The 20,106-nt window shown below is 36.6% G+C and overlaps 1 protein-coding gene across 1 annotated transcript in view; it reads right to left on the minus strand.

The window, feature by feature from the left end:
* SHTN1 (shootin 1) overlaps positions 1-20,106 on the minus strand; it is an 86,689-nt gene that overhangs the window by 11,733 nt on the left and 54,850 nt on the right. Inside the window, exons 10-15 of the mRNA XM_039334095.1 lie at positions 18,970-19,123; positions 16,989-17,088; positions 6,286-6,371; positions 2,818-2,924; positions 1,857-1,910; positions 814-934 (exon numbers count right to left, since the gene is read on the minus strand). Of these exons, the coding sequence (XP_039190029.1) occupies positions 814-934; positions 1,857-1,910; positions 2,818-2,924; positions 6,286-6,371; positions 16,989-17,088; positions 18,970-19,123 (622 nt within the window). The remainder of the gene's footprint in view (positions 1-813; positions 935-1,856; positions 1,911-2,817; positions 2,925-6,285; positions 6,372-16,988; positions 17,089-18,969; positions 19,124-20,106) is intronic.

Here is a 20,106-nt window from a genome sequence, read left to right on the forward strand (position 1 = left end):
TCCTGAAATTTAAGAAGTGCTTTCTACATTACATTTAGGCAGCTGCTGAAAGCTTAACCTGTCTCCAGGTTTCCCCAATACAAATGCAGACATATTTTTCCATGTTTTCCTCCATATTTTAATGAATTTAAATGTAATGGTTTCACACTATATTAAGTATTGTTCTATTATTTATTTTACTTTATAATTAAAAACTGCTTCAAAATGTTTCAGCATAAAGATTTACTAATTAAATAATGCAGGAATAATAAGGATACACGAGAAGGAATTTTACTGATCATTGAAAAGATATTCTATCCAACAATAGTCAATCTGATTATGCCAAATTTACAAAAAAAAAGGCTTTTGAAGAATATCTCAATGGGAGACATATTTGTATAACTGCAAGCAGCCCTTTAAATTACCAGTCCCAAATGATTTAGAACTATGTTGTTTTAGAAATGTTCTAAATATATTATATCATATGTTAATGTTCAGGCCACCCTGACATCCCTTTGTTATTGTTAATATGATATCCAACTGTTAATGTATCTGCTCATCTTATGAACTGAAAAAGTTCATACTGAAAAAGTCACAGCAGCTTTTATCTCAATGTCCAAAGGAGTAGAAGCTTGCTTAATCTAATAGTTTACTAAGCAATACTATGATGTTAAGAATGCAACTATTATGAGAACATGAATTAGCTGGAAATATGATCAGAGCTCTGCCAAGTAATGAGGATTTGCATATTATAGTTTCATAAAAAAACATAATCAGTGATGTACTATTGAAAGTGTAACATAATCCAGTTGCAGTTCTGAAAACATTACTTACTGCTACTATCTTGATCAGTTGTCACTTTTCTGAGCCTCAGAATTCTTTCTAATTCTGTTTCATTACCGTATGTGTCAAGGGATTTTAAACTTCTGGAACTTGCAGATGTGTTCAAAGTTTCCTGTAATAAAATATGTCAGTTAAAAATGACCAGTATAAGAATCAAGATAACTTAATGACAATTGTAAATAAACCTCACACCATCTATTACTAAGGTATCTTCTAAAATTATAGACCAAGTTATGGGGGCAGCACAAAACATCTTACACATACAGTATGCAGTCTGGATTATGCCTACATTCTCTTGAAAATGACTATGGGGAAAAAATGAAAACACAGGATATAATGTTTAAAATTGGCACATCTTTAAAGACTTAAGCAAAACAGCATTTAATTCCCAATGTTTCCTCCAATTAAGTTAAATCTTGCATTTTGTTAGTTCTTTGAATTTAACAGAGCAGTCATATTATTAGCAAATCAGTTCTTGCTATTGTGCTCATGCTACAGATCTAGTAGCAAACCAAACAGAATAAGCTGTTTTACATCACACTTGAAATGGAACAAATTAATAACACTTTGTTTACCTCAATTATACAGAGGCCAACATAAAATGCATAATTAGCACAGTAACAATATACATATAAGTATTTTGCTAATGTCCCCTTATCCTATTCTTCCCATCTCACTGTGCTAATGACTAGGCTTGTGAGCGTATTAGAAGTTGGTTTTATAAAGTGCTCTTTTTAGTTCTAGTGCAGAAAGGATGTACAAGTAGCAGATTAGATCTTATTATAGCTAGTACTAAGATCTTATTCAGTCTACAGGCTGAAGACTTTAGATGGAAAGGGGGTACCTACATTCTTTCGGGTGAAATTAAAAGAGACACCCACACATCTTATGATATCTATCTGCATCTTTTTTTTTTTTTAGCATATGCCAAATATCACCAAAGTTTTACCAGGAAAAAAAAAATCACAGTTGGTGTCCCTGCCTCTTTCCATTCCATTTCCACCCCATCCCTGCTAGATCCCAGTCCAATTTACCAGTATTCCTTTTAGCTCTTTCACCGCACTTTCGCCTGGTTTGGCCATTTCTGGCTGTAATTAAAAACAAAACATTCATCAAGATAATCTAATTTTGCAAATGCTAAATAAAATAAGAAAGAAAGAAAGAAAGAAAGAAAGAAAGAAAGAAAGAAAGAAAGAAAGAAAGAAAGAAAGAAAGAAACTACATCTACAGAAAGAAAAATAAAAATAGGATTCCACAAGAAAGTGTCTATTTTGAGGTATAAGGTTTTGGAATGTAGCAGTTATATCTTAAATAAATCGTTAATAGAATAAAGTTAGGCAGGAAAAAGAAAAGCAGGCAGAAAGTTGGGTAGGATTTTTTTTTATAGTTTGGAATATTTTTGATTAAAAAAAGAATGTTCTAATACCTTGTTCAAGTATGATTATATTTAACTGTAATAATACAGAATGAATCACAATACTGATGGTTTCCATTCTCCCCTGAAATTGAACAAAATCAACTTCTTTTCTTCACAGTCAGCCTATGAGTCAGTTGAATTCTGACAGTCAGACAGGTGACTGTCAGAATTCACATTTTTTAAAACAGTAATATCTATAAGGTTTCTAGTTAAACAAGTGAAGTCATTTTAAGCATACATCTATTTTTGCTACATATAGTTTACTCTATATGTGCTAGGAGCTGATCCAGCTACCAGGATTAAGACATTGTATTCTGAGTATTAAAATCTTATTCAAATCTAAGGATTCTCATATCAGAAAAGGGAACCACATGAATTGGTTGGTGGTATGTTAATATTGATGACCCTATCTCAGTCTAAGAAGTAATGACATAAAACCTTGTCATATTAACATAGCAGATCACAGCAGATAGGATATTCATAAAAAGAAAAGTTCAGTTATAGGAATTATAAGAAGGTGATAGTCAATTTCTATAGATCCCTCTCCTTCATTTTTATGTAAATTATTATCTACCAACCTTTCCCCTAAAACGATTGGTTTGATTAACTGGTCTAAGGTGAACTCCTTTTTTAATTCTGTCCATCATTTCTTCCACAGCTTGTCTCTTCAGATCTGTTACTTCTCCTGTTCCCAAAATAAAATAAAAATAGTAAATGTGTCTACTTGCAGATAAGCTTGTGTCATTCATAATTACAAGCTCAGCTCTTTGAACATACAGTAACTAGAAGGACCCCTTAAATTTGAATTGAAACTTTAATGGTAAAAATTCAAATAATTTGGTGCACTTGCAACAAAGGCAATGATGTTGGCAAAAAATATGAAGTCACAAGATCAAATAGAACTGAAGAATGAAATGGGTTTCGAGATTGAGAAGAAGATAAAATACTTGGATATTAGTATGACAAATATGAATTTCATGTTGTTTCAAAATAATTACATTAAGATCTGGAACAAAATTAAAAAGACGTGAAGAGGGGAAAAACACAGTTGCCATTGTTGGTGAGAATTACTGTGATTAATGTCTTGTCTTGAATGGTAGTTCAAGATGATACCAGTTTTGACATCTGATGTACCACTTAAATAGCGGCAGAAAGACATATCTAAGTTTGTGTTGCTGGGAGAGAAAAACATGAGTTAAATGTAAAATGTTACAAGAAAAAAGAGGAGGACTGGGCTTACCTGATCTGAAATTATATTTTACAATCTGCTTTTGGTCTGGATGAATGAATGCATGTTGCTAAGAAACAGGAGATTTTTAGAGTTAGAAGGGCATGATTTAAGATTTGGGTGGCATGGATATCTATTGTATGATGAAGTTAAGGTTAATGTAGATTTTAAAAATAATTTGTTAGATGTGTCATATTAAGAACATGGAATCTGAAAATACTTTTGTGGCTCTCAGCACAGGAAGTATTTTATAGAAGAGAAATGATTACTAAACATAAATAGTTGACCTACTCTGCTGTATTAGAATTTTCTCAAGGAGAATATAGAATAAAAATAAAAGAACTGGCAACAGAAGAATGTTCTTGTCAGTGGTTTTTATATGTATAATTATTCAAAAGATTTAAAGTAGATAAAATAACTTGGTTTTAAACAAAGTAAGATTGAATTTGAAACAAGAACTGTACAAATGATCAAGTTATTGCTAAAATATATGAACTTTTTTTTAAAGAAAATATGAAGGTTCTCGGTTCAGTTGAATATCAATCTTTAAAATCCTCTGAATCAGTGACATGGATTCAATTTTCCTCAGGATTATTATCAGTCTAGGTTTTCCTTTCCTACTTGGAGTTTCTTCCTTTTGGCCAGACTTCAAGGAAGCATTTTGTATCTTAGTAATAGTGGTGGAAAGGTTTAGCTATATGTGTATCTAATTCTGTATTCTCTATATCAGTGGTGGTGAACCTATGGCACGGGTGCCAGAGGTGGCACTCTGTGGGCACGCACGCCGTCGCCCCAGTCCTAGGCCTTCAGCTGGGTTTTATAAAACCTTTTCGCTTTAGGCCTCCGCCGCCATGTGCAAAAAAAAAAAAAAAGGTTCAATCAGTCAATTTTAACTTCTCGCGGGAAAAAAAAAGATCTCGCAAAGTTGGAATTGATTGATTGAACTTTTTAGTCCCACCCAGTCTGCCGTTACCACTGCAGCCATGCCCACCCAATTGGCCACGCCCACCCAATGGGCCACACCCACCTGGCACTCGACGATGCATAAGTGGGTTTTGGGTTGCAGTTTGGGCACTCAGTCTCTAAAAGGTTCGCCATCACTGCTCTATATGATGAAGACTGTCTCTGAACATTTATGCCCCTTTTTTGCTACAACCAGAAACAATAAAATCTTCATCTATGCTATCTTTTTCCTTTATGTGGCAATTCAGGTGAAAATGCGAGTACAGAATGAGACTTTCTCACTTTCAGCCATATACTTATAACCTACTTATTAACCAGAAGACCAGCCAACTGGAAAAGATCAGGGTGTGTTTTATCCTGCCTTGTGTCAAGATAATTGAAGGGAATAGTAGTAGGAAAGTCATTTTACCCCTTCTGTATCTAAATCAAGCTTCCACAGGTAGTGCTCTTGTCCAAATGGAGGAAAGAATCCACTTGCCCTGAAGGGGACAATAGGCAGTTGAATTTGCTCTGTCTTGATGGTACTGCGAAACCCAGTGGGAAGATGCTCCTGACCAGTAAGAATAAGTAAGGCACCAGCAAGCACCTTGGGCCTTCCAACTGCCTGATCAGAGAAGAAAAACATCCACAAACAGCTTCTTATCTTGTCTTACCTTAAGACCTCAGTCCTAATTGTTGAAGGAGGAAAAAGAAGAAAGACATAAAAGATTCGTGGTTTTCTTTATTAAAGAGCTCATCGATATCTCTGTTATTCTATGAATGGGCATGTTAAATCTGGAGAACAGAGCCACTACCCTCTTTGGAGAAGCAAGAGACGCTTTCAACCTTGGCTGCCTACCCAAAGAAGTGATAACTTAAGAGGATATAAAAATATAAATGCTCATTTGGAATCCTGGGAAAATAATTATATAATTTCTTAGGAAACAAGTGCTTGAATTTAATTAGTGAAAGAAAAGAATTCCATCCCATCAGGAATAGAGGTAGACAGAAAAATCTTTTGCTTCTGGCAATTTCCAATATTTCCCAAAACAGAATGGAAGCCCTGATCCAAGACTTAAAGAGTACTATCAAGCAAAATACAAGATACAAACTACAAAGATACAGAAATCTAACATATCCTTCCCTCCTTTCACCACTCACCACTCTGTCGCTCCCTTTACTCTTTCCTTCATCCTCTCCAGAACTCAGAACACACTATCTTCCATCTCCCCTTCTCCCCATTAAATTTCTTAATTTACTCTTCAGCACACTTTTTACATCCATCGTGTTTTTTTCCTGCCCTATTTAAAACCCTGCAGCTGTCCAATCAGAATGGAAGTTGGGATATATATGAAAGCTTGGTGGGAAACTGTTAGCATGCTGAAGAGTAGCACAGGTTGTTTTATAGGGCAAATATTTGGCTCCTGGGATTGCATGTTGCTGTGTTGTGGATCCACAATAGGAGTGCTTTTCATTGCAATTCTGTTGTTTGCCATAACACAACTGCACAGAAAGAAGGATGTTCAGAGTATGATGCTGTGATTTCCTGATCGTTCATCACGAGGAATCAGTTGGAAGGAATCAAGCAGGCAGAAACAAGGTTACGCATACTAATCAAACACAGAAATTCAACTTGAGTATATTAGGTAGGCTGTACCTCACAGCAAAATCTTTCCCCTTGGGATTTAGAAATGTTCTGTTTTACATTTTTGGGCCCACCACAATTATTCATAGCAAACCCCCTCTCCCGCTTGTTTATATTGATTTTCAGTGAATAGGGATGTTCTTAAATTTTGTTTATTTTATTTAAGGTGCCTAGAAGACACAATATTGTGCAACTGCTATGACAAAATGATCCATTTAAAATACACTATACCTGATTGTTGGTGACAGGAAGCCTTTTCTTTTTTTGTCAAGTTGCTATTTGGATGAGATTTCTTACAAATCATTGACATCAGAGACCTTTCAGAAAGAGAAGATGGAGACAATCACACAACTTTATCTTGAACGTGACCCCAATACTTAAAGAGGTTTTTGGATCTTAACCACCTACAGTCCCACTGTCACAAGGGCATAACTACTTCTGGGATCGGGGCCTATTTCTATGACGTGACTGGCATTAACCCACAAACAGCTAGTGCTTCTATTAATAAGTGTTCAAACACTGCCAGGTTGAGACATAAATGTTGCACCTCCTAAAAAATACAGCTTGTGTATCATTTGTTTTGCTATTGCTCTTGTCAGGGCATAGTGAAAAACACTCAAGATGTGAATATTAAAAAGGTAACATGGCACTGTGACATGTGTGACAAAATAAAGCTTTTGCACAGAATAAAAAATTGAAGGGTTAGAATGTTAATGTGACACATTACTCTCCAGAGAACAATATTATCCAGCGGGATACCTCTATAATGTCCCCGCTTTTCTACAGTATGTGTTTGCTGGAACAGCCTACTGGTAAACAAACAAAATGAGAATGGAAAATAAAACCCTCACAGTATCCATGCTTGCCATTCAATCTCCAAAGCATGATATTAATTTTAAACAGGCGCTGCCAAGTCAATATTTAATAAAATATGAGGTGTTTGTTGTAATTTCTTTTCTTTTTTTTAAAGGCTCTTAAAAGGAAGAAAACATTGTTATTAAGTATGTGAACCAGGTTTCTTTGAGTATCATTCAAAATGTTAAAGAAAGGTAATGAATATATAAATCCAGAGATTTTGAAACATTCCCAGCAAAGATAAGTAGACTTTAGAATTGCGACAATTCTTTCAAAGCATAAAAGTTAACCCATGTTACAGTGTCATGCTGCTTACATTGAAATAAGCCAACATTTTTGTTTTCTATATTAAATAATTGGGAATGTTACATTTTAACCTATATTACCCTTTGCTACACATTCCTTCAAGGTTTGATCCAGTGACAAATGGATACAATATCCATTTTATATACATATACTGGATAATATAATAAATTTTATTGGTTTGTTTATTAAACTGATTTGCCACCCATCTTATTTTGAAATGACTCTGGGCAGCTTATAGCATTAAAAGCATTAAAATCATAAAAGATAAATATTTCTAAAATAATAAAAATGGAAATTACAATCAAAAGTAGAATTATAGGAGTAGCAGGATATGCTGGGGGAGGAATGTTTCTAGTACTTAGAAAGCAACCTATGCCCATTAAAGTGACTAGAATAATGCAGCCTGTAGCCATTATCACTTCCATTTAGAGAAATCCTTGCTATAAAACCTTCCTGATGTGATTCAACTCATATTTGACTTTTTTCCTATTCTCCCCTGTTTGTAGTATCTTGCCAGTAGGTTTGCTTGTGTACCTATGAAACCCAACTGCATTTATGATTGACTTATCTGAAGCAAGAACATTTTTACTTCCACTTCATCAACCATGTTCTGTCTATTAGTTAACATTAAATCAAGGACAGCTGATTCTCTTCTATGTCCTGAGGAAGGAAGTTTTCAGCAAAAGCAGTCAGGAATATTCATACCAAAGAAAGTTTGGTCCAAGCTAGGATCAGGGTAATTAGTTACCCATCACTACTATTGCATGCTTCTTTAAACAGTAATTATAAAACATTCACATCTGCTTTTTGATAGATTAGCCAATAGCTGGCACTAAGAGTAGCACTGCTTTCATTTCTCATTCTTTTTTTTTAACCTATATATTCTCTATAGCAGGCATGTCAAACCCGTGACATCATGTGCCGTATTGCGACTTTTCCCCCATTGCTGGCAATGGGGTGGACGTGGTTTTGGCATGACGCATCCGGCCCATGGGCCGGCAGTTTGACATGCCTGCTCTATAGTGTTGCCAAATTCACTCACCTGAATTTTGTGCAGGTGTGGTTACTTTTAACATACAGAGGCACTGCTAAATATCTATGGAAATTCTCAGTCATCCAGGTCCCTTTGCATTAATAGAAGGATAGAATCAAGATCACGTGAAGTGTTAATACCACTTTACAATGCCTTAGTAAGGCCATACTTGGAATACTGCATCTAGTTTTGGTCACCACAATGTAAAAAGGATGTTGAGACTCTATAAAGTGTACCAAGAAGAGCAACAAAGATGATTAGGGAACTGGAGGCTAAAACATATAAGGAACGGTTGCTGGAATTGGGTATGTCTAGTTTAATGAAGAGAAAGACGAGGGGTGACATGATAGCAGTGTTCCAATATCTCAGGGGAGGGAGTCAAGCTGTTCTCCAAAGCACCTGAAGGCAGGACAAGAAACAATAGATGGAAACTGACCAAAGAGAAAAGCAACCTAGAACTAAGGAGAAATTTCCTGACACTTAGAACAATTAATCAGTGGAACAACCTGCCTCCAGAAGTTGTGAATGCTCCAACACTGGAAGTTTTAAAGAAGAGACTGGACAGCCATTTGTTTGAAATGGTCTAGGGTTTCCTGTTGAGCAGGGGGTTGGACTAGAAGATCCTCCAAGGTCCTTCCAATTTTATTATTATGATTATTATTATTTATCCCAAAGGTGCTTTTTTTCACGAGGCAACTGAACTTTCTTGTTTTTCTTTGAAGACGTTTTGCTTCTCATCCAAGAAGCTTCTGACTGGATGGTGGGGAATGGAAGGTTTTATACTCCTGTAGACTGTCTTCATTTGCATTCTTTTAGTGAGTCGTTAAAGCTATCTGGAGGCTTATCTGCATCTTCAGGGTCACCTGAGTAATGCAAATGGGTGTGGAGCCTTCTTGGAACTATTGAAAGGACTGTGTAGACTGGAGATAGATGATGTCTGATTCCTCCCCCTCTGTTGACAGAGCTGTTCAATTTTGACATAGATGGCCTCTTTGACCCCTCTTTCAAACCAGTGGTCCTCTCTGTCCAAAATCTGGACTTTGCTGATGAACAGCTGTCTGCATGAGTATAAATCTTTCCTTCCCCACCATCCAGTCAGAGCTGAAGAAGCTTCTTGGATGAGAAGTGAAACGTCTTCAAAGAAAAACAAGAAAGTCCAGTTGCCTCCTGGAAAAAAAGCATCTTTGGGATACAGAGGCACTCTTACTTATTTTATATCAGCTTCTATCTCTCTTTTTCAAGCATGGATATCATCCTATCTGATATTCATTACATCCATGGTATTTGCCTTCTGTACTCAAGCTGTATGATGATCAAGCAGCAACAGTTCCAGTGACATATGGAACAACTAGATGATTCAAAATTGGTTGTGTGCCAAGGATGTACACAGTTATTTATTTATCATATATGGAAAATATATTATGAAAAATTCTGCAACTGAAGAAATGGAAAGTGGAATTAAAGTTGTCAGAAGAAACATCAACAATATGTTGATGATAGCATAGTGTGGTTGGAAGTGAGAAAAATTTAAGAAGTCTCTTACAAAATGTAAAGAAAAAATAGTGAATAACAATCTGCTGTTCAATCTTTATATCAATGGGCAATGCCAATCTTGTGTCAAATGACATAAGAGAAATTGAAACAATAGAGACTTTGTCTTCTTGGACTTAAGAATTCACAGGTATAATGAATCATACCCAGGAAATAAAGTAATGTCTGCTAGTTGGCAAAAAGACTATAGTATGACAAATTTAGATAGAATATTAAAGAACAGAGACATCACACTGACAATAAAGCTACATATTATCAGGGCTGTTTTCCCAGTTGTAACATGTCTGTGAAAGCCGACTTAACAGGAAAGCTGAACAAAGAAAAAATGATGCGTCTGAATTGCAGTATTGGAGAAAATTGTTGAGAATATAATGGACTGCAAGAAAAACCAGATAAAGTAAAAACAGACAACTCTTTGGGGACAATAACAATGAAATTACAGCTTAAATATTTTGAACACCTAATGCTAATAGAAGAGTACCAGAGGAAGCACAGATGTTTGGAAAAATTAAAGGCAACTGAAAAAAGGCCAACAGAAAACAAGGAGATTAAAAACCATCACAGAAGACATAAGTATGAAATTACCAAAACTGAAAGAAGCAGTTACTAACAAACGAACCTGAGAAAATGATGCTCATTGAAGTCCAAGGAATTGGAAGTGACTGAATTACAGGGCAAATGAAGTCTGCTTTGCTTCTTTCCAATACTCATTAGTGTTTATATACTGAGAGAGAGGAATTCTGTGACCTAATGTTTTTTACTGATTTTTCATTGAATGGTTGATTAGCTCTTATTTATAGTGACTCTCTCGCTTCCTTCTAAAACACAAAAGCCTTTGCCTGAGAGTCTGACTTTAGAGTTTTCACTTTAACCACCCCAGGATTCAGTTTAAAGACATCCTATCAAGTTCATCAGGCTTCAGCCAAACACATTTTCACCAGAAGCAATCTTATAAAGGAGCAATATACAGTATATTGATTGATCTTCCTAGCATGGGAAAATCCCTTCTATTCTTTTGTCCTGATCGGTGCAGCAAAGAATTTTTCAGGTTACAAGATTCTGGTCTCACTGAAAGAATCAAATCCACAAAAACCCCCAAATTTGTTAAGTAATACCACTGCTTAATAAATTAAGGGTTGCGGGCATTGGCATAAAGCCATCACTTGGAAAGATAGGCTTTATGCCAATAAAGATAACAACCCAAACAAACTCAAAACTTTCATTCTGGAGAAAGAAGAAACCCAAAAAGAACATAGCCTTGGTCTCCACCTCTGAGCAATTTTTCAAATTCCCTTTTTGGATCCACATTTCTTTTCTCAATCCTTGAAAGCACTAGTGTTACAAGAGGTGTCCTTTGCCTGAATACATATGGAATGTGTGCTTTTGGAGTAAAGATGCCAGGTTGCAAAGCATCCAAGTGGATCTTTTCCCATAGAAATATCTTTTACCACCAAGAACGGATGATGGCCTGCTTCGCTTCACCAGAGATAGATCAAATGAGCATCTTTGATTTTCTTGGGCACCAGCAGGCAACACTGGTCAAGCTGCCCCATTGTCTGAATTTTAGATGTGGATTACTAGAAGAAAGGCTTCTTCTTCTTTTTTAAAGATGATTCTGTATTGTCCATTAGGATGGCAATAAAAAGCATTGTCTGCCTGCTGTCTGGAATTGCTGCTAGGACACATATTTGGTAAATCACTGCAGTCCTGTTCTATTATCTAGTAAGTCTCATCTAGGAGGAAGTATTTGTATTTCAAAAACTGAAGGTGCCCAGGTACAGCACCGAAAATGGGTATTTCCAAGAAATGTCCAGGGCTTAGGAAAACATATCCATTCCACTGACAATGCTGCAATTCTTTAAAACAAAGACTCCCCAAAGACTCAGAACTGCTCATCTGCTGGCCCAGGTCCCTTGAAGATGTTGCACAAAGGAGAAAATGGCCAAGGGCTCTTTAGAAAATTTCTGCAGGATTGCCAGCTATTTGCACTTTATTTTGGCATAGCATGGATAAGATACAAGCTTCTTGTACTGAGGTGGATTCTGACATACCTAATTACTCTGTTTGCACTGCTAAGAGAGCAAGGGTCCCCAACTCCCATTCTGTGGACCAACACTCATCCGCAGGATGCCAGAAACAGGCTGTGCAAAAAAGAGAAGCCCCATCCACAGGATGCAGGCAGCACGCAAAACCTCCGGTCCGGGGAAACATGGAACTGGTGCCTGGTGCTCAAAAGGTTGGGGGCGCTGAACTAGAGGTATTTAATTGCAAGATTGTCACTGGCCACCTCTGCTTAGCCTAGCGAAGACCAGAAAAGGTCTTTTTAGGAAATGGCATGAAAAAACTTTACCTGAGGTTTCAGAAGCAACTATAACTATGTAGTACAGTCTAAATTCAAATACCATTAATATATATTCGCTGAATGATATAAAATGCATCTTTCAAAAGTCCATGCTTTGCTATTTTTAATGTTATAATTTGCAATTGTATTATTGATTTGATTTCTGAAATGGCAGTCCTAGAAAAAGGCTCAGCTGATAGCCACTTGATCGGGGCATAGAAAAATTCAAAAGAAACTAAAAGTAGAGAGACAATACCAGCATTGGCCTTGGAATAATTAAAGGACATGGTTTTGTGTGGAATAAAAAGGCTTGAATATTAAGTACATGAAAGTCCAGACTGATTTAAGAACCAGAAAGATACACATAAGTGAACTGTTAAATAATTAGTATCTATTAGTAGACAGCTGAAGAGATTTAAAAGCAAGGCCAAGACTGAACCATGAAGGAAACTGATGGGAAAATAACTTGATTCTTTCACTTAAAACTATACATGGTGTTTATTCCAATGGACAAGAAGGATGTTATCTAGTTGGGTAATGAAACGTCTGCAAGCAAACAACCAAGGTCAGAGAGCACCAAGGACTCCATAGTATTTATTAAAAACAGGCACTTATCAAGCTAGCATTGAAACACGTCTATTTCATTACCATAAATGACATAGGAAAACATGTCAAATTTTCATTAACTATAATCGTAAGCTGTTACTTCAATAGGGTGAAATACAATGTAACCTTTTTACTGTATTTTTCATTGCAGAAGATGCACAGAATTGTGTTTCTTCTGGGATTTTTTTCCTCCTGCATAAGTACATAATCTTTTGCCTCAAAAATTGGTATTTTCTTTTAAAATAGCAGCTGTAATAACAGCATGTGTTGCCTCTGCAAAGAAGCTGAAGAAACAGTGGACCACGTGGTTAGCTGCTGCAAGAAGAATGCACAGACTGATTACAAGCAACGGCATGACAAAGCAGCAAAAATAATGTATTGGAAGATCTGCAAGAAATACCATTTGCCTTCAAGCAAGAATTGGTGGGACCATAAAATAGAGAAAGTAATAGCAAATGAAGAAGCTAAAGTGCTCTGGGATTTTAGAATTCAAACTGACAGACATCTGCCACATAACATGATAGACTTAACAACTGTTGATAAGAAAGATAAAAAAAATCTGGATAGTGGACATGGCAGTACCTGGAGACAGCAGAATAGAAGAGAAGGAACTGGAGAAGATAACAAAATAGAAAGACCTGCAAATAGAAATAAAATGACTGTGGAAAAAGAAAGCAAAGGTAGTATCAATAGTAATAGGTGCCTTGGATGCAATCCCAAAACAACTGGAGCACCACTTGAATACCATCGGCACTGACAAATTCACCAGTCCATTGCAAAAGGTGGCTTTACTTGGAACAGTTTACATTCTGCAACAATACTTCCAACACCATAAAACATCCACATCTGCCTATCCTATGTCCTTTGAAACGACTCGATAGGTGTATTAAAAATGCCAAATCCAGTCTGAAAATCTGGCTGACTATGATGAATGTTTATTTATTTATTATTAAAAAATTTATTGAATAACAAAAAGTTAAAAACATTGAACATGGTAAATCAGCATTTGACAAACATCTCAGTTCATATTGACATTAATTACAGATAGAATTCTTTACAATAACATCCTTCTAATTTCAATCTTGACTTATCTCATTATAATAACTTCCCTATTTTTGTTTTTTTTTCCCACCATCTATAGAATTTATTCCATATTTGGTAAAAATCTGTTTCATCCTATTTTTTAGTCTTTTAGTTAACCTGTCTAATTCTGCGCAATACATAATTTTCTGAATTAAAATTTCCCCACTAGGTATCACCGTATCTTTCCATTTTTGAGCGAATAAAATCCTTGCCGCTGTAACCACATGAATAAATAAATATGTATCCTCTTTACTAACATTTTTTTCAAGGATTTCTAACAACGTCTCAGGTTTGTACTGGATGGTTTGCATAATCATTTTTGTCACCCATTCCCAAACCATGCACCAGTACACCTGTGCTTCCTTGCATGTCCACCAAACATGAAAAAGGTGCCCTTTTCTTTTTTGCATTTCCAACATAAAGATGAGTATCCTTTATACATTTTGGCTAATCTAGCTGGAGGGAGATGCCATCTGTACACCAGACTATGATGAACGTTTATAATGATATAGGTGATAATGCCACCCAAACTTTTAACAGATTATTACTTTAACTGCAGTCTTGTATTAGTGTAATCAGGGCAGGATCTCTCTTCCCCAATCATCACAGATTTGAATCAATCTTGGAGAAAGGAAGTGAATTAGCATAACATTGTGTTATCCATCCCCACTCTTCTGAGTTGATGCAGAAGGACACTATGGTCAATGGTATCAGTAGCTGTTGAGAGATCAAGTAAAGCAAGGATGGATGCATAACCTCCATTCTGCTCACATCAGAGATTATCTAAAAATACAATCAATGCCATTTCTATCCCATATCTTGGTCTGAATCCTGACTGAAAATTATCAAGATAACCCACTTCATTCAATGTTCTCTGAAGCTGTTATGTAGCCATCTTAATTACCTTCCCTAAGAAGGGGAGGCTAGATACAAGGGGAAATTGTACATTGGGGCCCAGCAAAAGCTTTTTGAGGAGGGGATGAAAGAAGGCTTCCTTAAGAAGCAAAGGAACAACCTGTTCACTCAAGTAAGAATTCAGCACTGCTAGAACCTATTTGCATGACACTTGCAAGAACATGGATCTAAAGAGCAGGTAGATGAGAACACAATCCTAAGGATTCTGTCAACTTCATCAGATCCAACAGACTCAAATCATGCTCAGATCTGAGAGTTCTCCCGAGGCATTTCCCTCAGAACTGCAGCAAAGCTAGCATCTATGTAACTGTAAGCAAATTCAAGTGACTTTGTTTGACAGATGCTGAACAAATTTTTTCCCAACCCCTTGAAGGGGTTCTCTGAGCACCCTCTACCTGATATAGAGCCTCAGGATAGCTATCTGCAGATGCAATGGGAATGGAGAAATACTGGAACTTTGCCATCCTTACAGTGATAATCGCAATTCTGATCTGGGTCTGGTCAGGATTGTTCCTGGAGAATGCTAGCAATACTTTAGACCAGTGGTTCTCAACCTGCGGGTCGGGACCCCATTTGGGGTCGAACGACCATTTCACGGGGGTCGCCAAACAACGCAGTCCGCCATTTTTTTCCCCCTTTTCCTTAGCTGTGCTACTCCCTTTTATTCTATTGGCTTTTGAAAGCCAATAGAATAGACTCTCTTGAATAGAGTCTAATTCTATTGGCTTTCAAAAGCCAATAGGAATTGTCCAGGCTGTCTCTGCCCTGCTGAGCCCGCCAAAAGTCCCATTCTGCAAACGGTGCTGCACCAGTTGAGTAGTCCTCGACTTACGACTGGTTGAGTAGTCCTCGACTTACGACCGGTTGGGGGTCGTGGCATTAAAAAGGTTGAGAACCACTGCTCTAGACATTTCTCTTGTTTTAATTGCCTTAGCTCTTCCATAAGCCATGGGAAGTAACAGGATCCATGAAAAAGAAAAGGTTACAAAGGCACAATTTGATCCAAAGCCTCTGACATTCTCTTATTCCAAGCAGTGACCAAGACTTCAGATGGACTATGCAGCTGACTAGAAAGAACAACCAAAGCACTCTTTTAAACCCATCTTGGTCCATCAATCGCCAGAGAAGACTGATCTAATGCATCCAGCCTCTTTGCAGTGGATACTGGCACAAGAGAATCCCATGGTAATCCCATGGTAATCAGGGCATGATCTGACTATGACACTATGAGACCAAAAGCTGCCCCAGTTTCTAACCACGTACCTACTGCTCTGACAGAAACAACAGATCTAGCGTGTGACCATTGTCCTGGGTCATAGGACCACAGCCATCAAGGTGGTCATGAATACCTGATCCACCTCAGAGAAGGCTGATTAAAGATTGTAAGTCTAACAGCAGTCCCAACTGATCCCTGGAGCCCAATTTAATGAACAGAGTCTCACATCTGGTGCCGTGGGGGCAACATCCCTGAAAGCCATAAGCGATTCTCAGATAACAATGACCACCCTTCTCTCATCCCAGGGTGTCGACAGATTGGTCAAAAATATGTAAAATAGAGGTAGCTCATTTTTACTGTTGTTAAATATTATATTCCCTTAGTCATAATTGGTTTGTGCGTGGTCACCTTTGGTAAGGCTGACTCAAGCTATGGATAGGCTCAGCGTCAAAAGCGGTAGAGATACCAGGTTCTCTTTCTGACATCTTTTCAAACATGTTCTCAGACTTTGTCTTTCCCTCATTATTTTGATGGCCGTTTTTTTCTTTTTCCCAAAGCAGATTATCTCTTTTATCAGCTTGAACTGGCACACTGTAGAGATCTAATGATTTTGCCAAAGTCACCAGAAATTAAGCAGCTGATTGCCTATCTTGTACCATCAGCTTGCCTCAAACTCACTGAAAGCCACATTACATATGAAACTTACATTCCTATGATTCTTCTTACACTTAGAATTAAGAGTAATTCTAGGCTTATGCCTAGAATTACTTATGCCTAGGCCAGTGGTTCTCAACCTGTGGGTCGGGACCCCATTTGGGGTCGAATGACCATTTCACGGGGGCCACCAAACCATGCTGTCTGCCATTTTTTCCCTTTTCCCTAGCTGTCCTACTCCCTCTTATTGGTGGCCACACCCACTTGGGGGTCACCACAACATGGGGAACTGTATTATGGGGTCACGGCATTAGAAAGGTTGAGAATCACTGGCCTAGGCAATGAGTTTATATCACAATGTGCATGATACTTACTTTAATGGATTAGGAGGAGGAGGAAGTGGAGGTGGGAGGGGTGGAGGTGGAGGTGGTACTGGATTTTCTGACCGATGTACTCGTTTTTCAAGCTCACCAACTGTATAAAGAGAGAACTGAATCTTCCCTTAAAGTGCTTCTGTACATACATACTTTAAAATGGTAAATACAAAGTTAAATAAAACCATTTTTTGTGAAATAAAACCACTCACTAATCAATGGGCTAACTGAAGTTAAAACTGAACTTTTTTTTTTTTTAACCAAGCATCTCTACAAATTAGGCTACTAAATGTTTCCCATCATTAACCTACGCTTTTACTCAATTTTGTATATTTAAATACACTATAATCCTGGAGCAGACACTGAAGTAAGGTGCTGAGTGAAGCTTCTTCTTCTTTTGAAGCACTTTCAATCCAAAGCAATACACTGACTTAATATCTGGAAACCTCCATGTTATTTTTTTTACAACTGTATCACCTTCTGCTAAACTATACTGCTGAATTTGGAGAGAATTTTAGAACACCTGATAGGATGATAGACAGGAGCAACAGCTTTGATTCTTAAAATGACAAAAGTACTGATTTGATTTTGTCTACTCATATTTTATAATGCTCTGCTTCAGTCTTAAATAACTCCTTAAATAGTACTTTTAAAAAACTCTGAAGAATCATCACTAGCTTCTTTCCACCCAGTTTTTTATTTGCTAAACAATCACTATTTTTAGTATTCAGATCATAACTGAACTGAGAAGTCATTATGAAATCCCATCATGTTGCAATATAGTCAGTACACACATTCAAGTAATTTATTTCACATCCTGCAGTAGTGCCTGGGTGAGTCTCCTTAGCAATTTCCATAGGTTTTTCAGTAACCTTACTAGCCTGCGGCCGGTTTAACACACATCACTAGAGTTTTAGGACCTTGCACAAAGGATTTTGTATGTTTTTCTTTTGACATTTTCCATCCACATAATCCAGCTGCTTTAGGATAGTTAAACAGTACTTCCCCTGCTGGTAACTGTATTTTGAATTTATTAAGAAATGGCAATCTTAGATAAAGAGTAGTAAATTACAGTTTTTAGCACTTAATAGGTACGATGCTGTAAGCTGGTCAGGCACCATCCTGGTAAATAATTCTTTGGTAACAACTAAATCACAGTAGTTGATTCATACTGTATATATTTTAAGTGGTTTTGTCAGTGCTTCTGCTGTCTTGTTTTAGCCTATAAACTGGACAAATAATAGCCAGCAAGTCAGACAGCTTCAACAGTTAGATAGTAAGGGGTAAATGTTTAGCCTGAAGTGCAGGGAATTAGCCACACAGTTCCCATGAATTTTAGCCATTAACACCCATGGGAGTTGCAAAGCTAATTTCTTCTGCATAGCCTTTGACAAAGCATTTACTTTTTAAAATGTCAATCATATGAAGGCTCAAAAAACAACAGGGGGAAACAAAACCTTCACATCCATGCTTTCCAACTATTTATAGCTAAATATTTTTTTTAAAAAATATATTCCTAATTTCCAAGGATGAATACCATTTTATATTTTTTAAACCTCTTCATGGCTTTTACTTCTGAAGTGTTCCTAGTTAGGTACTACAGATTTTTTCTTTTTCGCTGGATGCTATCATAAATCACAATTATATGCCAAAACATATCCAAGGTCAAAACCAGGAAATTATAATTCAGTTCCACTGAAAACTAAAGGAGTTGGTCACTTATAATTTAAATATCTTTGATTTCAGTGGAAAAAAAATACAATTAATTTAATCTGATTAAATATCAGCAATGTACCAAAATTTACTAAAGATTCTTGATATTTTGGTTGCAAATGTTACACTGAAGACTACATGCTAGGAAATAACATAGTAAGTTAATGTTATGCACAAATGGCTAAACTTCTGTTAAGAATACATTAATAATATTTGGAACATCAGCAATATGATATTCTAAATATCTAACATTATTTCTTTAGCTTACCTGAATGCTTTAAGTTTTTAATTTGTTCTTCAGCACTCTGACACTTCTCCTCTAATTCTTTCTTTTCTTCTTCTAGAAGTTTTAGTTGTTGTTTAACGGACTTGATTTTTTTGTGCAAAACTTCATTGGATAATTGTTCCTCCAATTCTTTAATCTAATGTTGACAAATATAAAACCATAATGAATATCTAATGTATGAGTGACAGGATCACCACTGAACTAAGCATACCTCATAACCTAGTATTTAATTTTTGACACAAAATTTAATTATTTTCAATTTTATTGTGTAATAGTTAAAGGAATATCCTAGAAATTGGTTGTCCATATCTGCTATTTATTCAAAATCATTTATTTGACTTTTAATATCATCAGTGAACTAGTCAAGATTATTTTGTGTTCTATCACTACACCTTGGTTCTCCCAAACATGCCCCAGATCTCAAAATCGTCTAGGGATTTGTGGGCAAGGAGCAAAACTTCAAGAGAGAAAGGAAAAGTCAAAACATTATTTGATTTAAATAAAGAATTATCATTTGGAATTCTTTGGAAGGTACTAGCTAACATCTGTTGTGTAGCTTTATGTAATAGTAAGTTCCCAGAGTGGCAAAGATTTAAGAGAGAGTTATGTAAACATCACTTGGAAAGTTTTTTCTTATTAGTGAAAAGATTTCCAGTTTACAAAAAGCCAATTTAATAAAAGGAAAGGAAGAAGGCTCCAACTTAATATTCTTTGGGAGTATAGTTGCTTTATTGGAAAAATAGTTCAGATGCTAGAATTTTTGTTACCCATTTTTTTTCTCAACAAATCTTGCTAAAGAGACTATGAGACATATGCTCAGAAAAGAACAGTTTTTCATTTAAGCAGAAGCCAAGAATCTGACATTTTAATTTGCTACTCATAGTGACTATAGGCAGTGAGTTCTAGTTTTACATTAAAGCATATTAATTTCTTTGAGTTGCTAAATGATTGAATCCATTCATTTTTAGAATACAGTTTAAGTCAGGGGTCCCCGACCCCTAGTGTGTGGACCAGTACCGGGCCATGGCATGCCAGCAACCGGTCCGCATAAACAAGCAAAGCCCCATCCGTAGGATACTGGCAGCATACAAAACCACGCACTCTCTGGTCCATGGAAAA

Source organism: Crotalus tigris, unplaced genomic scaffold (genome assembly GCF_016545835.1).
Source record: "Crotalus tigris isolate CLP2741 ecotype Arizona unplaced genomic scaffold, ASM1654583v1 scf7180000017536.10889498, whole genome shotgun sequence".
Taxonomy (NCBI): domain Eukaryota; kingdom Metazoa; phylum Chordata; class Lepidosauria; order Squamata; family Viperidae; genus Crotalus; species Crotalus tigris.